Here is an 18,345-nt window from a genome sequence, read left to right as displayed (position 1 = left end):
ACAAAATATTTTTTTAAGAGTTTATTTTTAGGGTTCAGGCTTTGATTGTAGTATTAAAGTTATTTTTTTTTTAGATTTTACCCCTGGGATTTAGGCTTTCCAATTAGGTTATAGTGTTTGGTTTTAAAAAAAAATTAAAATAAAATTAATTTAAATATTTATTGAATATTGTAATATGTTAAGGAGATATATTAAGTTATTAAAAATTTATACAAGGAAATGTTAAATTTTTTAGTTGATTTTTTAAATTTAAAATATTAAAAAAATCAAAAAAATAAAAAAAACTGAGCGATCTCCTGCGCGCGCGCACAGTCCGCACTGTGCGAGCGCGCAGGAGATCAAAACTCAAAATATATATATATATATATATATAATTTTATCGTTTGCTATTTATTTTTATTATTTCTTCACGGTTGTAAAAGAGAATGGTAAATATCCCGCGAGACTTTATAATCCAAATTCGGTTCGTTATGAATTTCGGATCGATTATTGGACCCGGACTCCGACAGCTGGACCCGCTGCCAATAAGAGGTTAAGGACATGAAGGAGGAAGGTGGGGTTTAGGTTTTTGAAGGCGATCGATAGGGGCGGGCGAAACCGAGGCGGCGCCGGCGAGATTGATCGGTGGCGTGGATAGATGGAAGGCTTGAAAGTGGCAGAGGCGGACCTGGTGGTGTACGTCCACCCTTCGAAATCCAACCAAGTCCGCCGCGCCGTCCTTCGCCAGCTCAGTTCTCTTCTCTTCACGTCGGTCATCACTCCTTCCGACCTCCTCCTATGATCAATAATCCCCTTTAATGGTTAATTTTTTGGTCTGTTAAATTATAACGTTTTTCTTATTATGGCAATGCTGTCATGAGGCATCAGTTTTTTTTAAGTGAATGGTCGTTGTTCACATGATTTTGTTCCTTCACGATTGAGTATTTGTTCATCATGAGAATAGTTATAAATTGTTGTCTAGAAATTTCTTTATAAAAGTTTTTAATCTTTTTGGCAATTGAATTTTTTCCCATCAAATGATTTTTGCCTCTTATGTTTCTAGTTTCTATTATTCACCAAACAACACACAATTGCTTTTGTTTTGCTTCAAGCAACCAAATAGAGATGAGATGGAATGATATTTTTTTTAAAAAAGAATTATTTGCATGACTCTTCTTTTCTGCAACAGGCATGATGAGATATTTGATGGTGTAGTTTTGGCATATGAAGTCAATATCCCCAGCAAACGTGCAAAGGTCATATCAGGACTAATTCCGTACATAGGAGTTAAAATAAAAGCAAATTTGTTGCTTTTTTCTCCTAAGCCGAGCATGTTAATAGGTGTGTTATCTCTTGTTCTTGATCATGAGCGCATGCTATTCTGTTATGAGTTTTTTTCTGAGGGTCATGCTTTTAAGAGAATCAACATGCTTACATTCAGGCCCTGTCCTAATATTTAGCTCCTCAACTCATTTCCCAAATATTTTATGTTACTCTTGTTGATTCTGTTACAAGAATTTGATGTTAAGTCTGATTCATTTAAACTACCAGTTTAAGAGGACTAGTAAGAAGATAAATATATCTTGGTCATCATGAATACCTCCAATATATCCCTAATTAAGTTGAATCAATTCATGTATTGAGCTTGGGATATACATAGCTTAGGTCAAGTTATACCAGTTCCCTTGCACATACCATATGTGAAGTATTATAAGAATAAATGTATAAACTTGTTTTTTTGGATAAGTAGTTACCTGGTGAAATTTAATGACTAATTCATTTTGCTTAAAACAACAAAGTGAGACGATGTATTTTTGTAAGCTGGGAAGGATTAAGTTGCTTTTGTATTTGATTATCCTTTGTGCTTATGAAACTAACAAGTAATGGAACCTATATATACTAAAAGCAATGTGTGTTTTTCTCAACTTGGACATTGTTATTATTATTATTATTTTATATGTGACAACCTATGTTGTTAGAGGCGCGAGACGCACCGAGGCGCAAAGGGGCTACTAGAGCCCGAGGCGCGAGGCGCGCGCCTCTTGAACATGAGGTTGATGACTACTAAACTATTGACACACTATTAATATTCCACACACATCAATATCAAATATGACAAGCAAAGCAACACCATAATAAAATTAATAAAAGATTCAAACTTTCAAGTTTCAACTTTCTAATTTAAACTAACAAAGTTCATCAAAACAAGCATAATAAGTCAAATTAATCATCAAGCTCAAGATCATCCTCATCTTCTTCTTCTTTATCTTCATCTTCTTCAAATTCAATTTCTTCTTCTTCTTCTTCTTCTTCATCTCTAAGTCTTAGAGATGAGTGTCTCAGAGAGGAAGATGTATTTCCCTTCTCAACTTGTTTAGGCCTAGCATGTGAACTGGAGGTCATGGATGCAATATTTTTTCCTCTAGTACAATATTCAGGCTCTTCAGCTCCACTAGCCCTAGCAACAACATCCCATGTTAAGTCATCACCTTCAAAAACCAACTTATCTTCTTCATTATCACTTTCTCCATCCATTCTACCCATCAACCATTCATTACTATCATCAATATCTGTCAAAGAGATGGGGTCAATCTTATCACGTGCATCATACCGAAGTTTTTAGGCACGATTATATTTCACAAATACCAAATCATTTAAGCGCTGCTGAGCTAGCCTATTCCTTTTTTTGCTGTGAATCTACAAAATGTCAAAAATCATAATAAGTATAATAAAATAGCAAAGAATATTTTCTACTTATAAAAGTAGCATACTAATAGTATTAAACATTTATATTTATTACATACCTGCTCAAATATACTCCAATTGCGCTCACAACCAGAAGCACTACAAGTGAGGCTAAGCACTTTAATAGCAAACTTTTGCAATTCTTGGGTATTTGCTCCATAGCATTCCCACCATTCTGCTGGAGATAATGCTCTTGTACGTCTAATTGCCACATTCCTCCCAAATAGTCCTTCTGCTTTTCGATATACAGAGAGCTGGGTAGTGATTTTATCTTGCTCGGTAGCGCTTGAAAACATACTTGGGTTTCTTCCTCAGCGATGGCGCGACAACGATGGCGGCAACGGATGAAAAAGGGTTCAGGTTTCTTCCTCCCTTCTTGCATTTTCTTCTCCTGTTTACCGTGCCCTAATTCCAAACAACGTTGATTTGGATTTTTTTTTTTTTTGTTTAAAATCCATATCTATTCACGATCGATCACGCCGCCTCGATCGCGCCTTCATTGAGGTGCAAAGGCGCACGAGGCGCGCGCCTGGCGAACAACGCCCGCCTCGCGTGGGAAGAGGTGTTCTTCCCTGTGCCTTGTGCGCCTAGCGCCCCGGGCGCGCCTCAGGCGCGCCTTTAACAACACAGGTGACAACCCAATGTTTCCAAGCCAGCAAAACCACACAATTGTAGAGATTAGTGGATTTTTTAGTGATGTAGTAGTATAAAGAAAATTAGAATTATGTATCACTAAGCTTCAGAGGTGGGTTCTCATTGTATTTTGGTAGTTACTTGACGTGCTACCATATACTCTATCAATATTAGATCACATAACCTATCAGCAAAACAGGGACATGTGATTCTCACCCATCGATGCAGAAAGAGGTTTAACTATTTGACAATCTTAGATGCTAGGCACTTTCTGGTTTTACCAGTTTTGAGAAGTTTTACCAATCAAGGTGGTCTAGATGGAACACAATGTTATTTAGTAGTTGGTCCCTATCTCTGTACAGGATCAGTGCATGAGACAACCATACACAATTCTTCAGTTATGGCCCATGATTTTAACTCTGAAGAATTCTAGATATCTTACATAGATTGGAGATACAGAGATTAGTTATTATATGACTTCTGCCTTATAGTTATGCAATGGAATCCACTTTTATTAATTAGGTCACTTCTCATTCAGATTGTCTTGTTACATGCATATTAAACCATCACAAAGTGATGTTGGACAACCCTTTTAGTGCACCTGCGTGATACTGATGCTTATATCATGCATGTTGCTCATCTTCTTCATGCCCTTTCTATTATTTGCCTTGATTATGCAATATCAATAGATTATTTCTTTTTATTTTGGTCTAAATTGTTGTTTCTTAGTTACATATCTTTTGAGATGTACCAAGAGTGCTTTGGGATTATTATCTGGTTATACTGAAGTAAGCAATTGCTCTGTAGCACAGAATAAACCTAATGCTTTGGATGTAGCTAGATACTACATGACTTAATGGAGCACTTGCTTTTTTCAGGAGGCAAAGTTGTCAAGCTGGGGAAGGAATCAATTCATGTTGTTGTGCTTGGATTTTCTTCAGCAGCTATCATGTTAGAAGACATCCGTGAAGAATTTAAGTATAAGATTGTAAGAGTTTTGCCTTCTTTTCCTCTCTGATTGTAAGATTCCTCTTCTTATAACTATAGTTATTCCTTGTCACATTATATATCAATAGAGTTGTATATTCCCAATTACAGAAACATGGTGAAGGTGTTTTTGCTAGTTCCTCTCACAAACGCCATGTTATCAAAGCTGGAAGTATGATACGTTTTCAAGTTAAAAGGTGAGCATCATTGATTCTGCCTAATAATTAATCATAATATAGTTCTAGTAAATGAACAGACTTTGTAGCCTGTTCACATGATAGAAAGTATAGACACAATACATGATACAGAATGTTTGCGTCAACTTTCAAATCTAAATTAGGGTATGATTATATCATATTTGCCTGTCAAAGTGTGAGAACCTTGAAATTATTATTTCAATATTCTTGGATATGCACACAGTAAATTACAACAGTCTTCTAACTACTTAACATTACGTTGAATTATTATTGTATATCCCCTAGTATGATATACTTTCTTATACTGTCTGCATCATTCGCTCTTCCATCTGGTTATGTGATAATAGCTAATTTCAGTTCTTAATTCCTCCTGAAGTTTCTTACTTCCTATAATTATGGTTTATGTGGAATCTAGAAATATGGTTTGATCATGTTAAGAATGGTGATAAATCTACATTACACATTGTCTCGTCTTTCATCTACATGAACGTATAGTATATGAATATGCAAACTTCAACAACTTTGTTTCATTCAGTTTTGATGAGGAAATACTTCACATATCGGGATCATTGCTTCCATCGAACACTGGATGCATCCAATGGTTATCAAAACATGGCACAGAAGATGGATCATATGCAGACAGGTTTAATTTTGTTTCTCGAACATTTCAATTTGGTCAGTTAGTTTATGGATATTTACTGTCAAATGGTTGATTTTGTAAGCTTGTTCAAACCTTGTCTAAGTTTAAAAAAAAAAACTCTAGAATCTACTTATTATGAACTCAAGAATTGTTTATAAGAAAATTCAGGTTTATTCTTTTGTGGTTCAACTCAAGACTGGCTGAGTTTAATGGATCTTTGTTCCATTAATCCATTATCATTTGAAGAACTATTTGGAATTTCTGCAGTAGTTTGAAAACGAGCGATATTCAAAGGGAGATGCAGGAAGAAGGTACGTTAAACACCACAACAGGAGACAAGTCACCGAATAAAACACAAAAACACAAGTCTAAGAAACGGACTCGTGGGGATAGATGATTCTGAGGTCTCTAGAAGCTCAAAGATGAAAGCCTTCCTACTTCAGAAACAGGTGCAAAGCAGTAAATATATGCTTCCTGTACTTGTGCTCTTCCAGATTGTCAAAAACATGCTTTTGGAAGCATTATTTATTAGCATTTGTAGGAATTATCAGGATGAAATAGCTATATTGATGTTTCTGAAATGTAATTTTTGCATTCCCAAATTATTAACAAGTTGATCAATATTTTATGAAAGATCTTGACTCGTCCATTTAGACATTAGAAATATTTGTTTGAATCCCAAATTTTGTGTATTTAGATAATGTTTTTGTAAATGGATATCATGTTTCTTTTTTTACTTTGTGAAAACGATTAAGAAATTTACTAAATTTTTAATGCATATGTAATCTCTGTACTTGACAAAATATAGATAATGAACACAAGTATTCATTTGATGCCTTTTAGTTAGATCTTAAGTATTCTTCGGATCTGTTCATCCTTAGATCAGTTGTTTTGTTTTTGTCTGATTCGTAGTTTCTTTTGTTAATTGAGGTTTTTTTTTTTGATTTGGGGGAAATTAAGTGATGTGAAAGTCATGGTTTGCCAATTCACTGATTTTTCATGATGTTTCTCATGATATCCTAATAGAATATCATTCTCCCCCACTCTAAAATCATGTACTCCATTTTATTTCCCTTGGTCTTGTGATTTATTTGATCTTGTGATTTATTTCTTTTGAGAAGCGTCTGAGATAAATTTAATTATCTTTTACTACAATGTACTCTAGACTTAATTTTCTTTTACTAGAATGTACTCTGTTTTATAGTTCTGAACTCGTTTGCCTTTTCTGGCGAATTTTTTTCTGGCGAATGTAGTCTATTTATTTTGTTTTACTAATCGAAAAGTAGTTATTTCTTTGGATTGATGGAAAAAACTTTTGTTTATTTCGTTTAAATACTTATACTATAGTTGATATCATCACGTTTTTTGTTACAAAGTTGGTGCTTGATGTTATTCTTCTAGTGGAACGTTTTTCTTCATGAATCATTTTACATGTTGATCATAAATAAGCTTGAATTAAATTGAAGCTAAAGTAGTTTTATTTGTGTACATTTAAATCAACAAAATGCAATCTCTCAGCTTCAACCCATCAAAATTCTATTTTGACGACGAACCAAGTATGAAAACCAACATTACCTACCAATGGTTGCAAAGATATCGGGACACTTGGATTAAAAATGTCATTACCTTGTCAGAGCAACGATGGCAGAATGAAAGCAAAAGGAGGGAGATATTCTTTTTCTTCTCCTATTGTTTTCGATGGTTAGTTAATTATCTAAATCTAATGTTATGAAATTGTTTGATTTTAATATTTATTTCTCATTTATATATGCGTGCTAGTAATTCAGAATTCAGATGATTATTATTTTTTTTTTATAAAAGATGAGGAGATAATTTGTATGAAAGAAAATTAAAAATTTGACATTGAAGATTAATTGCATTAACAATCATTTTTTAAAAGTCAATAAAGTTATCAAAGATATAAAAATTATTTGTTATTATTATTTTTTATATTACAGTTTCATTTATAATTTTATATGTCTAACTAGATATAAAAGTAGAATTTAGACCAATTTTGAGACGTGATAGATCTCATGAGTGATTAGGGTAACTAGGTAACTATCAATAGTTGTGATATACAGTAAGCACATGATGATAGTTAAATTATATAGATTTATTCCTGAGAAGGCATGGGTAGAGAATATTTTCACCTTCTCGTTTGCACATACTACTTGTCTAATTCAAGAACAATATGGTACGTATATTCTCCCAAATCCTATTGATTTTATGTAATCACTCTTATTTTGAATAGCAATTTATTAAGAGCACAATGTTTGAAGATTACTAACTGTTTCAGAAATACAAAAGACTAGCTAACAATGTAGGATTGAAAGTGCCAAAGAGGGGTGAATCACACTCATAATTTTTTCATATTTTCATAAAATGCAGAATAACGAAGCGGAAATAAGAAAGAGAACAAAAACAAAAACCAAGTTTTTTTTATTTAGTCTAGAGTCTGTGGCGATTCCTACTTCAAGGCCGATACTTGAGAGTGTTTTCATTGGACAATCTACTAATGAATCTGAATAAGTACAAGTACAGACTTGCAATATTTTAAGAACTGCAAATTAAATTATACCGATAACTACAGATTTGAAGATTCATGCTTTCGGTCGTCGGAGCAACGTTATAGCGTCGTAGAGTCATCTTTTGAGCAACACGCAAGAGAAAAGATCGTTGGAATTGATGTCATAAAGTTATTGTTCGAAGGCCTTTTTATAGGACATCTCTAGGCTCCTGGAACCATCCCTGGACGTTTGGAGTGTGTTGACGTAGCTGCACATCGTCGAAAGTTTATCCCGTAAACTTTATCTATCTCCGAGAGCTCGGATTGGTTCGGGCGCCTGGGCCTGACATGTGCTGGCCAGCCAATGAGCGCCACCTTAGCTCGTCATCAGGGTGCCTTATCCACCTGTCCGGGCGCCTGGAGCAACTCCGGACGCTCAGACCTCCAGACGCTCAGACAAGGTCTAGGCGCCTAGAGCCCCTTTTTCATCCTTTTGTTTTCCTGCATCATAAGGTTAGGCTGACAAGCAATAATATGAAAAAAATAGTAATAATGCGTGTGATAATTTCCGGACTGTTTGGTCATGACTTTTGGATTTCTCTAAAAACCTAGGTCGAACTGATGTCTACTGTTCCCTCAATGGGAAACGCATCCTCACCTACTCCTCTCAGGAGAATTTACTTTTTGACAAATCGGTCCTCCAGACAGTTTGGACTTTTGCTCAACATCAAAGCCTTCAAGGCTTTTCATTGGATGTTTGAACCCTGATCCGTCCAGTCATTCGCCTAGTGTCCGCGACTCTTAAGACCTTCATCTAGTGTCCTCAACCTTAGGATTTTTTTCCTGACGTCCTCGACTTGCCAAGACTTCGCCTAGTACCACAGACCAGAACTTCATTGTCTAGCCATAATTAGGACTTTCCACCTGTCTAGTATCCATTAAGACTTCTTTGCTAACTTCAACTAGGACTTTCATCTTGCATAAGATCACTTAAGACTTTCTTGCACACTTAGTCATATTTGTTAAAACAAAAATAAACCTTAACTTTGAACCCTTTGCTATTATAAAAACTTAGGTTTGATGATCTGGTGTTTCTTGCACCAATAATCTATCTCTTTTTAATTATGATAACAAAATTTAAAGTTAAGTGAAGTATAACATATTAAGAATAACAGAAAACATAAATAAGTAAATTTTTTCAATTTTTTTTCAAAGTTTACAATTTCTAAGTACACTTTTCAAGGTTTTCCTAAATATTTTAAACTTAAGCTCCCATGAAAAATAAGTCGTAACTTTAAAAAACTTAGCTTTGAAAATACTTAGTTTTCACAAAACTTAACTTTTAAAATTTTAAAAAAGAACTTGATTTTGAAAAAGCATAATTTGATACTTAACTTTCAATTATTTTTCTCCCCCTTTGACATATATTAAAAATAATTTTTAAAATATAAGAAACTCCGCCTCAATTAATGCCTTAGTTAAACTTGTAAGTATTTGTTTTGAACAAAAATTTTGAATACAAAAGTACTTATATCATTGTTTTGTTTAAAAAAGTTTGAAAGATTAGGTAATGCATGAGTAACACCATAGAGTCTAAGCATGTGTAAAATAAAATGATTAATTTTGAAGATAATATTTAAATATACTTCATCTATTAGCCTTAATAAAACGCCGAACCTTTAGGTTGAATCTATATGATAATTCTTTCTAGGGGATAACCTAGTCTAAATCCATAGCTCAATTTTGAAAAGATTGATTTTGGAAAGATAGGGTTTAAAGTTTAAAACATATTAATTTTAAAAACAGAAATTTTGAAAATAAATTTTTAAAGTAGAAATTAAAGACTTATAGAAAAGGAAATTATAGACCAACTTATGCTACCTTGTACTTCCCTAATTGTCTTCTAAGTATACTAAACTCAAGTAAGTTATAATTATCTTCATGCTTTATATATCAACAATTTTGGGTAGATTGAACTTTCTAAATTTCCATCTCATTCATTCTATGTTATTAAAAATGTTAAAATTATGAGTTTATGTGAGATGAAGTTAATCTTAACGTTTAAGTTGCTTTTAAGTTTAAATTTTTAAAAAATAATTAAGTTTTAAAAATTAATTAAGGTTTTAAAAATTAATTAAGATTTTAAAAATTAATTAAGTTTTGAATATTAATTAAATTTTAAAAATTAATTAAAATTTTAAAAATTAATTAGGTTTTGAAAATTAATTAAGTTTTGAAAATTAATTAAGCTTTAAAAATTGCTAAGTTTTGAAAATTAATTAAAGTTTAAAAAATTAATTAAAGTTTTTGAAAATTAATTAGGGTTTTTTAAAAAATATTTAAGTTTGAATTAGATGAATTGAATTAATTAGGTTTTAGGTTAGATTGAGTAAATTGATTAATTAAATTTATTAGTTTGAGTTAGGTTAAGTGATTTAATTACTTGGTTTGAGTTAGGTTAAATAATTTAATTATTTTAATTAGTTTGATTAATTTTGAATTAGGTTTGATTAAGTTTAGTTTAAGTTTGATTTAAATGAATTCTTAATTTTAACTTAAATTGATCTCTCCCTTTTATAGATTATCAATCAGGGAATCTTAGGTTTTTGTGAGATGTTTTATTTTCAATTTAATTTGAAATCTAAGGGTTAATTTACATTTGAGTTAGACTTAGGTTTAACAGTTAGTATGTTAAATATTCATTTTGATAATCGGTTTTCAAGCTGTGGTGAGGTATAGGGGTCTTTTTTATTATCGGAGGATTGATCACTTCTAGACAAAGTCTTTTAATGAAATTTAATGCTTAACTTTCTTTTTGAAAATCCTTGGCCTAACTCATCAAGTGTCAATCAAGCCTAAGTCATTATCTCACCATCCTAATCTAGGCAGAAATAAAGAAAGTAGTATGTCACGCCCCGGGAAAGTCCCTGTAAGGAAAAATTTTGGCAGCATCTCCCCTGCACAGGTGACAATTTGAAACTTTACTACATCATCCAGATACCTCGGCCAACACGGCCAGAATATACATAGAACATATAAGCAATCACCACGCAGTTTAATAGTAAACTAAACTAATGCAACGATAAAGATAAACCATCTCAAAAATCCTACTCAGCTACACCCATAAAGCTTAAATCTGATATTCTACTCGACTACACCCATAAAACATAAAACACAAATCACAACGAACTCACATCTTCTGTCATTCAGGCAAGGATGTAGCAAAAACACATCTAAATAAAACTCATCGACAATAAAGATAACGCAATTTCCATAAAGTAAAACCAACATAAGTCCAAAACATAGACAACTATATATTAAGAAATATCAATAAAAAGGTCCATATGAAAATCATCGAAATCTGGAGGGGACTAGTGTTCGCTCTCCGCAAGTGTACGGAAATGTCGCAAGTAATATAAAAGATTATCGTATCCACAGGGACTGGAATAAGCACTAGAAATGTCTCAATGCGAATTAGCTAAACAACTATCCAATCGTTTTAAATGCAAAGTGAAGGTAAACAAATCTAATATTATAGATCAACTAACAAGAGTTTAGTGTTTTGGGTTATGAATAAGGGAGATTCTAGGAGTTTCGGTTTCTTTGTAAGATTTCTTGAATGTAAATGGTTCACCAATTCTTATCCCTCAATTGCCAAACACTTGTAGAAAGTTGCCGGTTCTCTCTTGCAATAGATAACCGGCTAAGGACTGAGAAATGTATCTAAATATGATCAATTAGACGTGAACCTATGTTGTCCTTACACAGAAGCGCACCTATTACTATGCCTTCCTCGGATATCAACATAGAAGCCCACAACTTATTAATCTATCAAGATACAAGAAACTAATATCAAAATCCATCCTTCTCTCTTGAATATTCCTATTTCCTCTTCAAGATTATCTCTCAAACGTCCTTACACGGGCTTGCACCTGTCACGTGGATCCCTCGGATGATCGAGTGAGAGTTTATCTTTACAAAGTCCACAAGAAATCCAAACAATCAATCAAGAATGAGAATTAAGTACAAATCACCATTAATCATTCAAGATCTAATTGATACAAGCAAGACAATGTCATTGAAACAAGAAAATGGCAAATCCATAAGAGATTACATCAATCCATCATACAAATACTCCCTTAATCCTAGAATACAAGATCTACTCCATGAATCGAGGAAGAATACCCGAAGAAATAAAGATTACAAGCATTTCTTAAATCCCCAATCCAAGAAACCAAGAAAAGGGGGAAAGAGAAGACTTATCTACGAAGAAGCCTCGTCTTCGGATCCAATCCTCGCTCCGGAGTCGAAATCGTCAAGAACTCCCTTAGAATCGCCAAATCCTCCCAAGAATGGGAGAAACCACCAAATCTTGCCTTCTCCCAAAGGGAAAGAGATCCCCTTCAATTCATGAAGGAGGGTTTAAATAGAGGAGGAATCGGGCCCCACACGGCCCGTGACACGGTGTGAGATTCACACCATGTCCAGTTCCTCCTCCGCCAGCTGCACTAGTGTGATTCACACGGCCAGAACCTCGCTCTCTGGAAATGCTACACTGCCGTGTGGTGCACACGACCACCACTCTCTCACATGGCCGTGTGGTGCACACGGCCACAGCCTGCTTAGTCTCTGGAAACCTCACACGGCCGTGTAGATCCACACGGCCATGTAAGGCTTCTGCTCTGGTTGGCTTCAAATCTTGACACGGCCGTGTGAGGTTCACACGGCCATGTAATCTTCCACTTCTGTTGGTGCCAAACTCCACATGGCCCGAGCTCCATACCAGTGCAGGGCCGTGTGAGGTACACGGCCTGGTGCTTTCTGCCTTTGTTTCCTCCAAGGCTTGCCCAAAGATGTAAATTCTTCATCAAATCGACTCCTGCGTACAGAAAATGCACAAAAAGCAGATCTCCGAACCAAAAGAGTAAATATGCTAAAAGGAAAGCTGGAAGTATAAAAATGCATAGATCAAGTATGCTCAAAGTATGTAAATGTGCGTAAAAACATGCATAAAAGAGTATATAATCTACGCACATCACACCCCCAGACTTAAACCTTTGCTTGTCCTCAAGCAAAATGCCGCAGTCTAAATTCATATGTTCTACAATACATTCATAAAACCTAGTGCACTTTCCTAACTCTATCAAAAAGTTTCATTAACAAGCAAGATCATAGAAACAAGTAAAGTATGGTTCAAGCATAAGAATCTTGTGCACAGTGTAAAAGTAACTCAACACCCTTCAAGTTTCAATCCATGTCCTAGTCAAGTCGTCATCAAATTTGAATTCCTAATGTTTCCAGTGAAAGACAAGTAACCAGTGATAGGCACTTACTCACCATTCACTTGGTTCATATTTCTCAACTAACCCAAGGTCTCAAAGGTGTGCTCAATCTCAAGGGAAGCTAAACAGTCATTTCCCCAGTAACCTAACTCGGTCTCAAAGGGGTGACTTGCTAGATTCCACTCATGACAACTGTTTTTTATATCCCTTATTTTTTTTTTCGTTTGCATTGTGCAAAACTTATTCACAAATGTACTTTTAGCACACATGTTGGGATATTTTAATTTTTCTAAATGAGCTTTAATGATTTGAGCCTCATCCAGTAACCAAAATGAAAGTTGAGAAATCACCATGGAAACCAAGTACTAAGCAACCAAGATGAATCATGACTATTTCAATGACATCAACTATTCAAGCATCAGGCTCAAGTGTAGTGAAGATAGAATCCTTAAGGTTGAACCAAAACTAAAACTCATCACTATAAGATTCTAGCTTATTAATGCTTCCCAAGATAGAAAAAGGAACTACACAAAGTTTACTACTAGCATCATTCGAACATCATGAATCAAGACAATAATCGTGCTAACATTTCACTTGAATCCAAGAAAGCATATAAGTGAAGATTGATGTTCTCAATTTTTTTTTTTTTTGCCATGATTATTTCAAAAACAAGCAAAATAAAGCAACACAAGCAATGAAAATAAGAACCAACATGAAAAACTAACAAAAACTAAAAACTGAACATGACACCCCCCCAGACTTAAACTTTTCATCGTCCCGATGAAATCAATATGGTGGAGGAGGTGGAAAATCAGGGAAAAGAAATGCAAAATCTTTAACAAACCATTTAACTTCGTTTCTGAAAAAAATTATGATACTCAAACAATTTATCAATATCATCCTGCACATATCTCATAAAACCTCTAAGATCTTCATGAAATTCCATTTTAGCCTTATAAGCATTCATCATTTTAGAAATCTTATCACACAATTCTCTCTCACTCTTAAAACAATCTTGTAATTTTTTAAATAGTTCCTCCTCCATAAGCTTCTTATTCTCAAGAAATTCATAAGTTGAATCTAAATCACTATGAATATTCTTTAAAGCAGAATTAAGTTCTTGAAACATAAAACTATGAATCTCTTGGTTACCCTTAGAAACATTTCTTGGAGTAAAAGATGACAAAGCTCTAGATTGTTGCCTAGCTAACTTTAAACACCAATTCTCTTTATTATGAATTGTAGTAAAATCATGATTGGACAATTTTAAAGGGAAACCATTTTTAATGACTAAACTAAATCCATGCTCTTTATGCTTAATCATTTTCATTGCTAAACATGAATTCAAATCCAATGTACAAGAACTCTCCACCACCTCTAATTCATTCAAATCACATCCTAATACTAAGGCCAATTGAGTAAGTAATCCCCCTAAAATAATAGGTGTGGTAGAATTTGATTTTCCTAATTTTGCCAAATGTTTAAGAAAGAAATAACCAGAATTAATTTGAACATTTCCGACCATTGCCCACAAACAATACAAATCTACGAGTCTTATTGATCCCTCTTTGTCCTCCCTTCCAAATACAGTGTTTTTCATGAATAAGTAAGCATATTTAAAAATAGGATTGATAATTTGGGAAACTCTAGAATTATGAGGATCAAATAGCGGTTGTTCAGAAATTTGTTGCCAAAAACGTGAATTCTCAAATTGGGGCAAAATCACACATAGCTCATTCTTTGGCAATTCATAACAAGTATTAAAATCTTCCAACGTCCATTCATAACTTTCATTAAACAAACGAAATTTACACTTCCCCCCACCTTGAACATTATCAACCTCTATTGAGCTTAAAAATTCAAAAACAATTCGAGGATAAGTAGGATATTTCATGTTCACTAAACCACTCCATCCTATCCTTTCAAATAGCCAAACTAAATCTTCCTTAAACCCCAAAGTTTCTAAAGTTTCAACATCAAGAAACCTAGTGCCTAAAAGAGGTCGTTTACATAAAGAAGAATATCTATACCGTTGCTCATCACTAGAGAAAACAATACCAAAGTCATTAGAAATACCTTTAAAGCAAACATTCCTCTCCTTTCTTGCAACCACCTTCTCCTTCCCTTTTCTTGTGGCCGAAATATCCTCAATCACGTTTTCCATGAAAGAAAATCAAATCTCCTAAAGAAGAATGAGAAGGAAAAATTAGAAGAAGTAGTTTAAACCTTTAGAAATGGGAAGGTAGGAAAAGGGAACAAGCGGCGGTACACGGCCGTGTGCCGCCCCACACCCCGTGCCCTAATTCCTTAAAAAGATGTGGATCAGGCTGTGTGATATCACACGGCCATGTTCATTTCTCATCGCACGGCCGTGTCTATGACACGGCCCCCTTCCCTTTCTTCTCTGGATTCCAGACACGGGCCGTGTCTGGGACACGACCTAAACCTCCTCTTTCACGGGTTTCTTCGCACGGCCGTGTCTGGGACACGGCCTCTCCATCTTTCTCCTCGGGATTCTTTACACGGCCGTGTTTGGGTGACACGGCCCCAGCACTTCCCTTCCCTGCAACCTTTGCCTGGCCTTGTATAGCACACGGCCGGGTTTTGTCTTGCACCTAAACTGAAAACCAAATAAAAAACAAGTAAAAACCAACAAAATGAATTTATACTAGCCAAAAGAGTTCAGTCTGGAGGGCGGGGTTCAGAAAAATACAGCCTTTGTACCTCTTTTATCTTCGTACCATGAATATATTTTTTCAGACGTTGACCATTTACCTTACTTATCCCAAAATCTTTGTTCCAAATGTCTACAGCTCCAAAAGGGTAAACCTTCTTTACCTCATATGGACCCGTCCACCTTGACTTTAGCTTCCCAAGAAAAAGTTTTAATTTTGAATTGAACAACAAAACCAAATCTCCTACATTAAAGTCTTTACGAAGAATGTGTTGATCGTGCCATTTCTTCGTCCTTTCTTTGTAAGATTTAGCATGCTCATATGCATCCATCCTTAATTCATCAAGTTCGTTCAACTGAAGCTTCCTTTTCTCCCCTGCTTCCTTTAAATCCATATTCAAATTTGCAATTGCCCAATAAGCCTTATGTTCTAGTTCAACTGGAAGATGGCAAGGCTTACCATAAACTAATCGAAATGGGGTCATCCCAATAGGAGTTTTATAAGCAGTCCGATATGCCCATAAAGCATCATCTAATTTCAACGCCCAATCCTTTCTTGAGGTAGATACAGTCTTTTCCAATATGGACTTAATTTCCCGGTTAGATATCTCAGCTTGCCCATTAGTTTGAGGATGATAAGGTGTTGCTACTTTATGCTTCATTCCATATCTTCTAAGTAAATTTTCAAACTGTTTCTCTATAAAATGTGATCCTCCATCACTAATGACTGCCTTTGGCACCCCAAATCTTGGAAAGATAATACTCCTAAATAATTTGATAACTGTTTTCACATCGCACGTAGGAGATGTCACAGCTTCCACCCATTTGGACACATAATCTACTGCCACAAGAATATACCTATTCCCATATGAAAGAGGGAAAGGTCCCATGAAATCAATTCCCCAAACATCAAATAACTCAACCTCAAGAATGTAATTTAACATCGTTTCATTTCTTTTAGTTATATTCCCAGTTCTCTGACATTGATCACAAGACTGAACAAACAACTTAGCATCTCTGAATAAAGTTGGCCAATAAAATCCTGCCTGAAGAATTTTTGTAATTGTTTTTGAACTACCCAAATGTCCTCCATAGGATGAAGAATGGCAATGAAACAAGATATCTCTAACTTCTTCTTCAGGTATACATCTTCGATAAATCACATCATTGCACTTCTTATATAGGAGAGGTTCATCCCAAACATAATTCTTAACTTCTGAAAAAAACTTTTTCCTTTGTTGATGAGAAAAATCCGGAGGTAACACTCCACTAGCAAGGAAATTCACAAAATCTGCGTACCAAGGAATTTTCACACTTGATAAAGCTAATAAGTGTTCATCCGGGAATATGTCATCAATAGGTAAATCAAAATCCACCTCATTTTCTGACTTTTGAGATATTCTAGACAAATGATCCGCTACTACATTTTCAGCTCCTTTCTTATCCCTAATCTCAAGGTTAAACTCTTGCAAAAGTAAAATCCACCTGATTAACCTGGGTTTAGCATCTTTCTTTCCAAGTAGATACCGAATAGCTGCATGATCAGTATACACTATTATTCTTGATCCTACTAGATAGGATCTAAATTTATCAATAGCAAATATCACTGCCAATAATTCTTTTTCTGTAGTAGAATAGTTTACTTGGGCTGCATCAAGTGTTTTACTCGCATAATGGATCGCATGTAAAATCTTATTTCTTCGTTGTCCCAAACTGCTCCTACAGCAAAATCACTAGCATCACACATTATTTCAAAAGGAAGATCCCAATCAGGTGCTTGAATGACTAGAGCTATTGTAAGAGCACTCTTGATTTTTTTGAAGGCCTCAATACAATCGCTATCAAAACAAAACTCAACATCTTTAATCAACAGATTAGTCAATGGCTTGGAAATCTTTGAAAAGTCCTTAATAAAACGTCTATAGAAACCAGCATGTCCCAAAAAACTCCTAACTCCTTTTACATTGATGGGTGGGGGTAATTTGTCTATTACTTCCACTTTTGCTTGGTCAACCTCAATACCACGCTCTGAAATTTTATGCCCCAAAACTATTCCTTCCTTAACCATAAAATGATATTTTTCCCAGTTCAACACTAGGTTTGTATCTTCACACCTTTTCAGAACAGTAAAAAGATTTGACAAACAAGAATCAAAATCATTTCCATAAACTGAGAAGTCATCCATGAAAACCTCCATAATTTTTTCTATTAAATCTGAAAAAATTGCCATCATGCATCTCTGAAAAGTGGCTGGAGCATTACAAAGCCCAAATGGCATCCGACGATAAGCAAAGGTACCATAGGGACAAGTAAAAGTAGTCTTCTCTTGGTCTTGAGGATGAATTGGAATTTAAAAAAATCCAGAATATCCGTCCAAGTAACAAAAGTAGGAATGTTTAGCTAATCTTTCAAGCATTTCATCAATAAATGGTAAAGGGAAATGATCCTTCCTTATTTCTTTATTCAACTTCCGAATATTCGCCACCCCCGTCACTGTTCGTGTTGAAATTAGCTTATCTTCTTCATTCTTGATAATGATCATTCCTCCTTTCTTTGGAACCACGTGGACTGGACTCACCCATTCACTATCCGAAATTGGGTAAATAATCCCTGCATCAAGAAGTTTAATCACTTCCTTCTTTACTACCTCTTTTAAATTTGGATTTAGTCTCCTTTGATGCTCAATTGAGTTCTTGTACCCC

General features: G+C 34.7%; 1 protein-coding gene across 1 annotated transcript; it reads left to right on the top strand.

Moving 5' to 3' along the window:
- The first annotated feature begins 532 nt into the window (after positions 1–532).
- LOC122045963 (probable DNA-directed RNA polymerase I subunit RPA43) lies at positions 533–5,814 on the top strand. The gene is made up of 6 exons (XM_042606416.1): positions 533–747; positions 1,169–1,320; positions 4,236–4,345; positions 4,456–4,541; positions 5,077–5,184; positions 5,449–5,814. The coding sequence occupies exons 1-6, from the start codon at positions 638–640 to the stop codon at positions 5,576–5,578; spliced, it is 696 nt and encodes a 231-aa protein (XP_042462350.1). The 5' UTR covers positions 533–637; the 3' UTR covers positions 5,579–5,814.
- The last annotated feature ends 12,531 nt before the right edge of the window (positions 5,815–18,345 follow it).

This window comes from Zingiber officinale, chromosome 2B (assembly GCF_018446385.1).
Source record: "Zingiber officinale cultivar Zhangliang chromosome 2B, Zo_v1.1, whole genome shotgun sequence".
Classification (NCBI taxonomy): Eukaryota; Viridiplantae; Streptophyta; class Magnoliopsida; order Zingiberales; family Zingiberaceae; genus Zingiber; species Zingiber officinale.
Note: the sequence above shows the minus strand (reverse complement) of the source record. Positions and strands in the feature narration are given on the sequence as shown.

Coding starts and splice junctions, on each gene's coding strand:
- LOC122045963 (XM_042606416.1), top strand. CDS start 638: ATGGAAGGCTTGAAAGTGGCAGAGGCGGACCTGGTGGTGTACGTCCAC. Junction 1,321..4,235: donor TAAGCCGAGCATGTTAATAG/GTGTGTTATCTC, acceptor TGCTTTTTTCAG/GAGGCAAAGTTGTCAAGCTG. Junction 4,346..4,455: donor AAGAATTTAAGTATAAGATT/GTAAGAGTTTTG, acceptor TCCCAATTACAG/AAACATGGTGAAGGTGTTTT.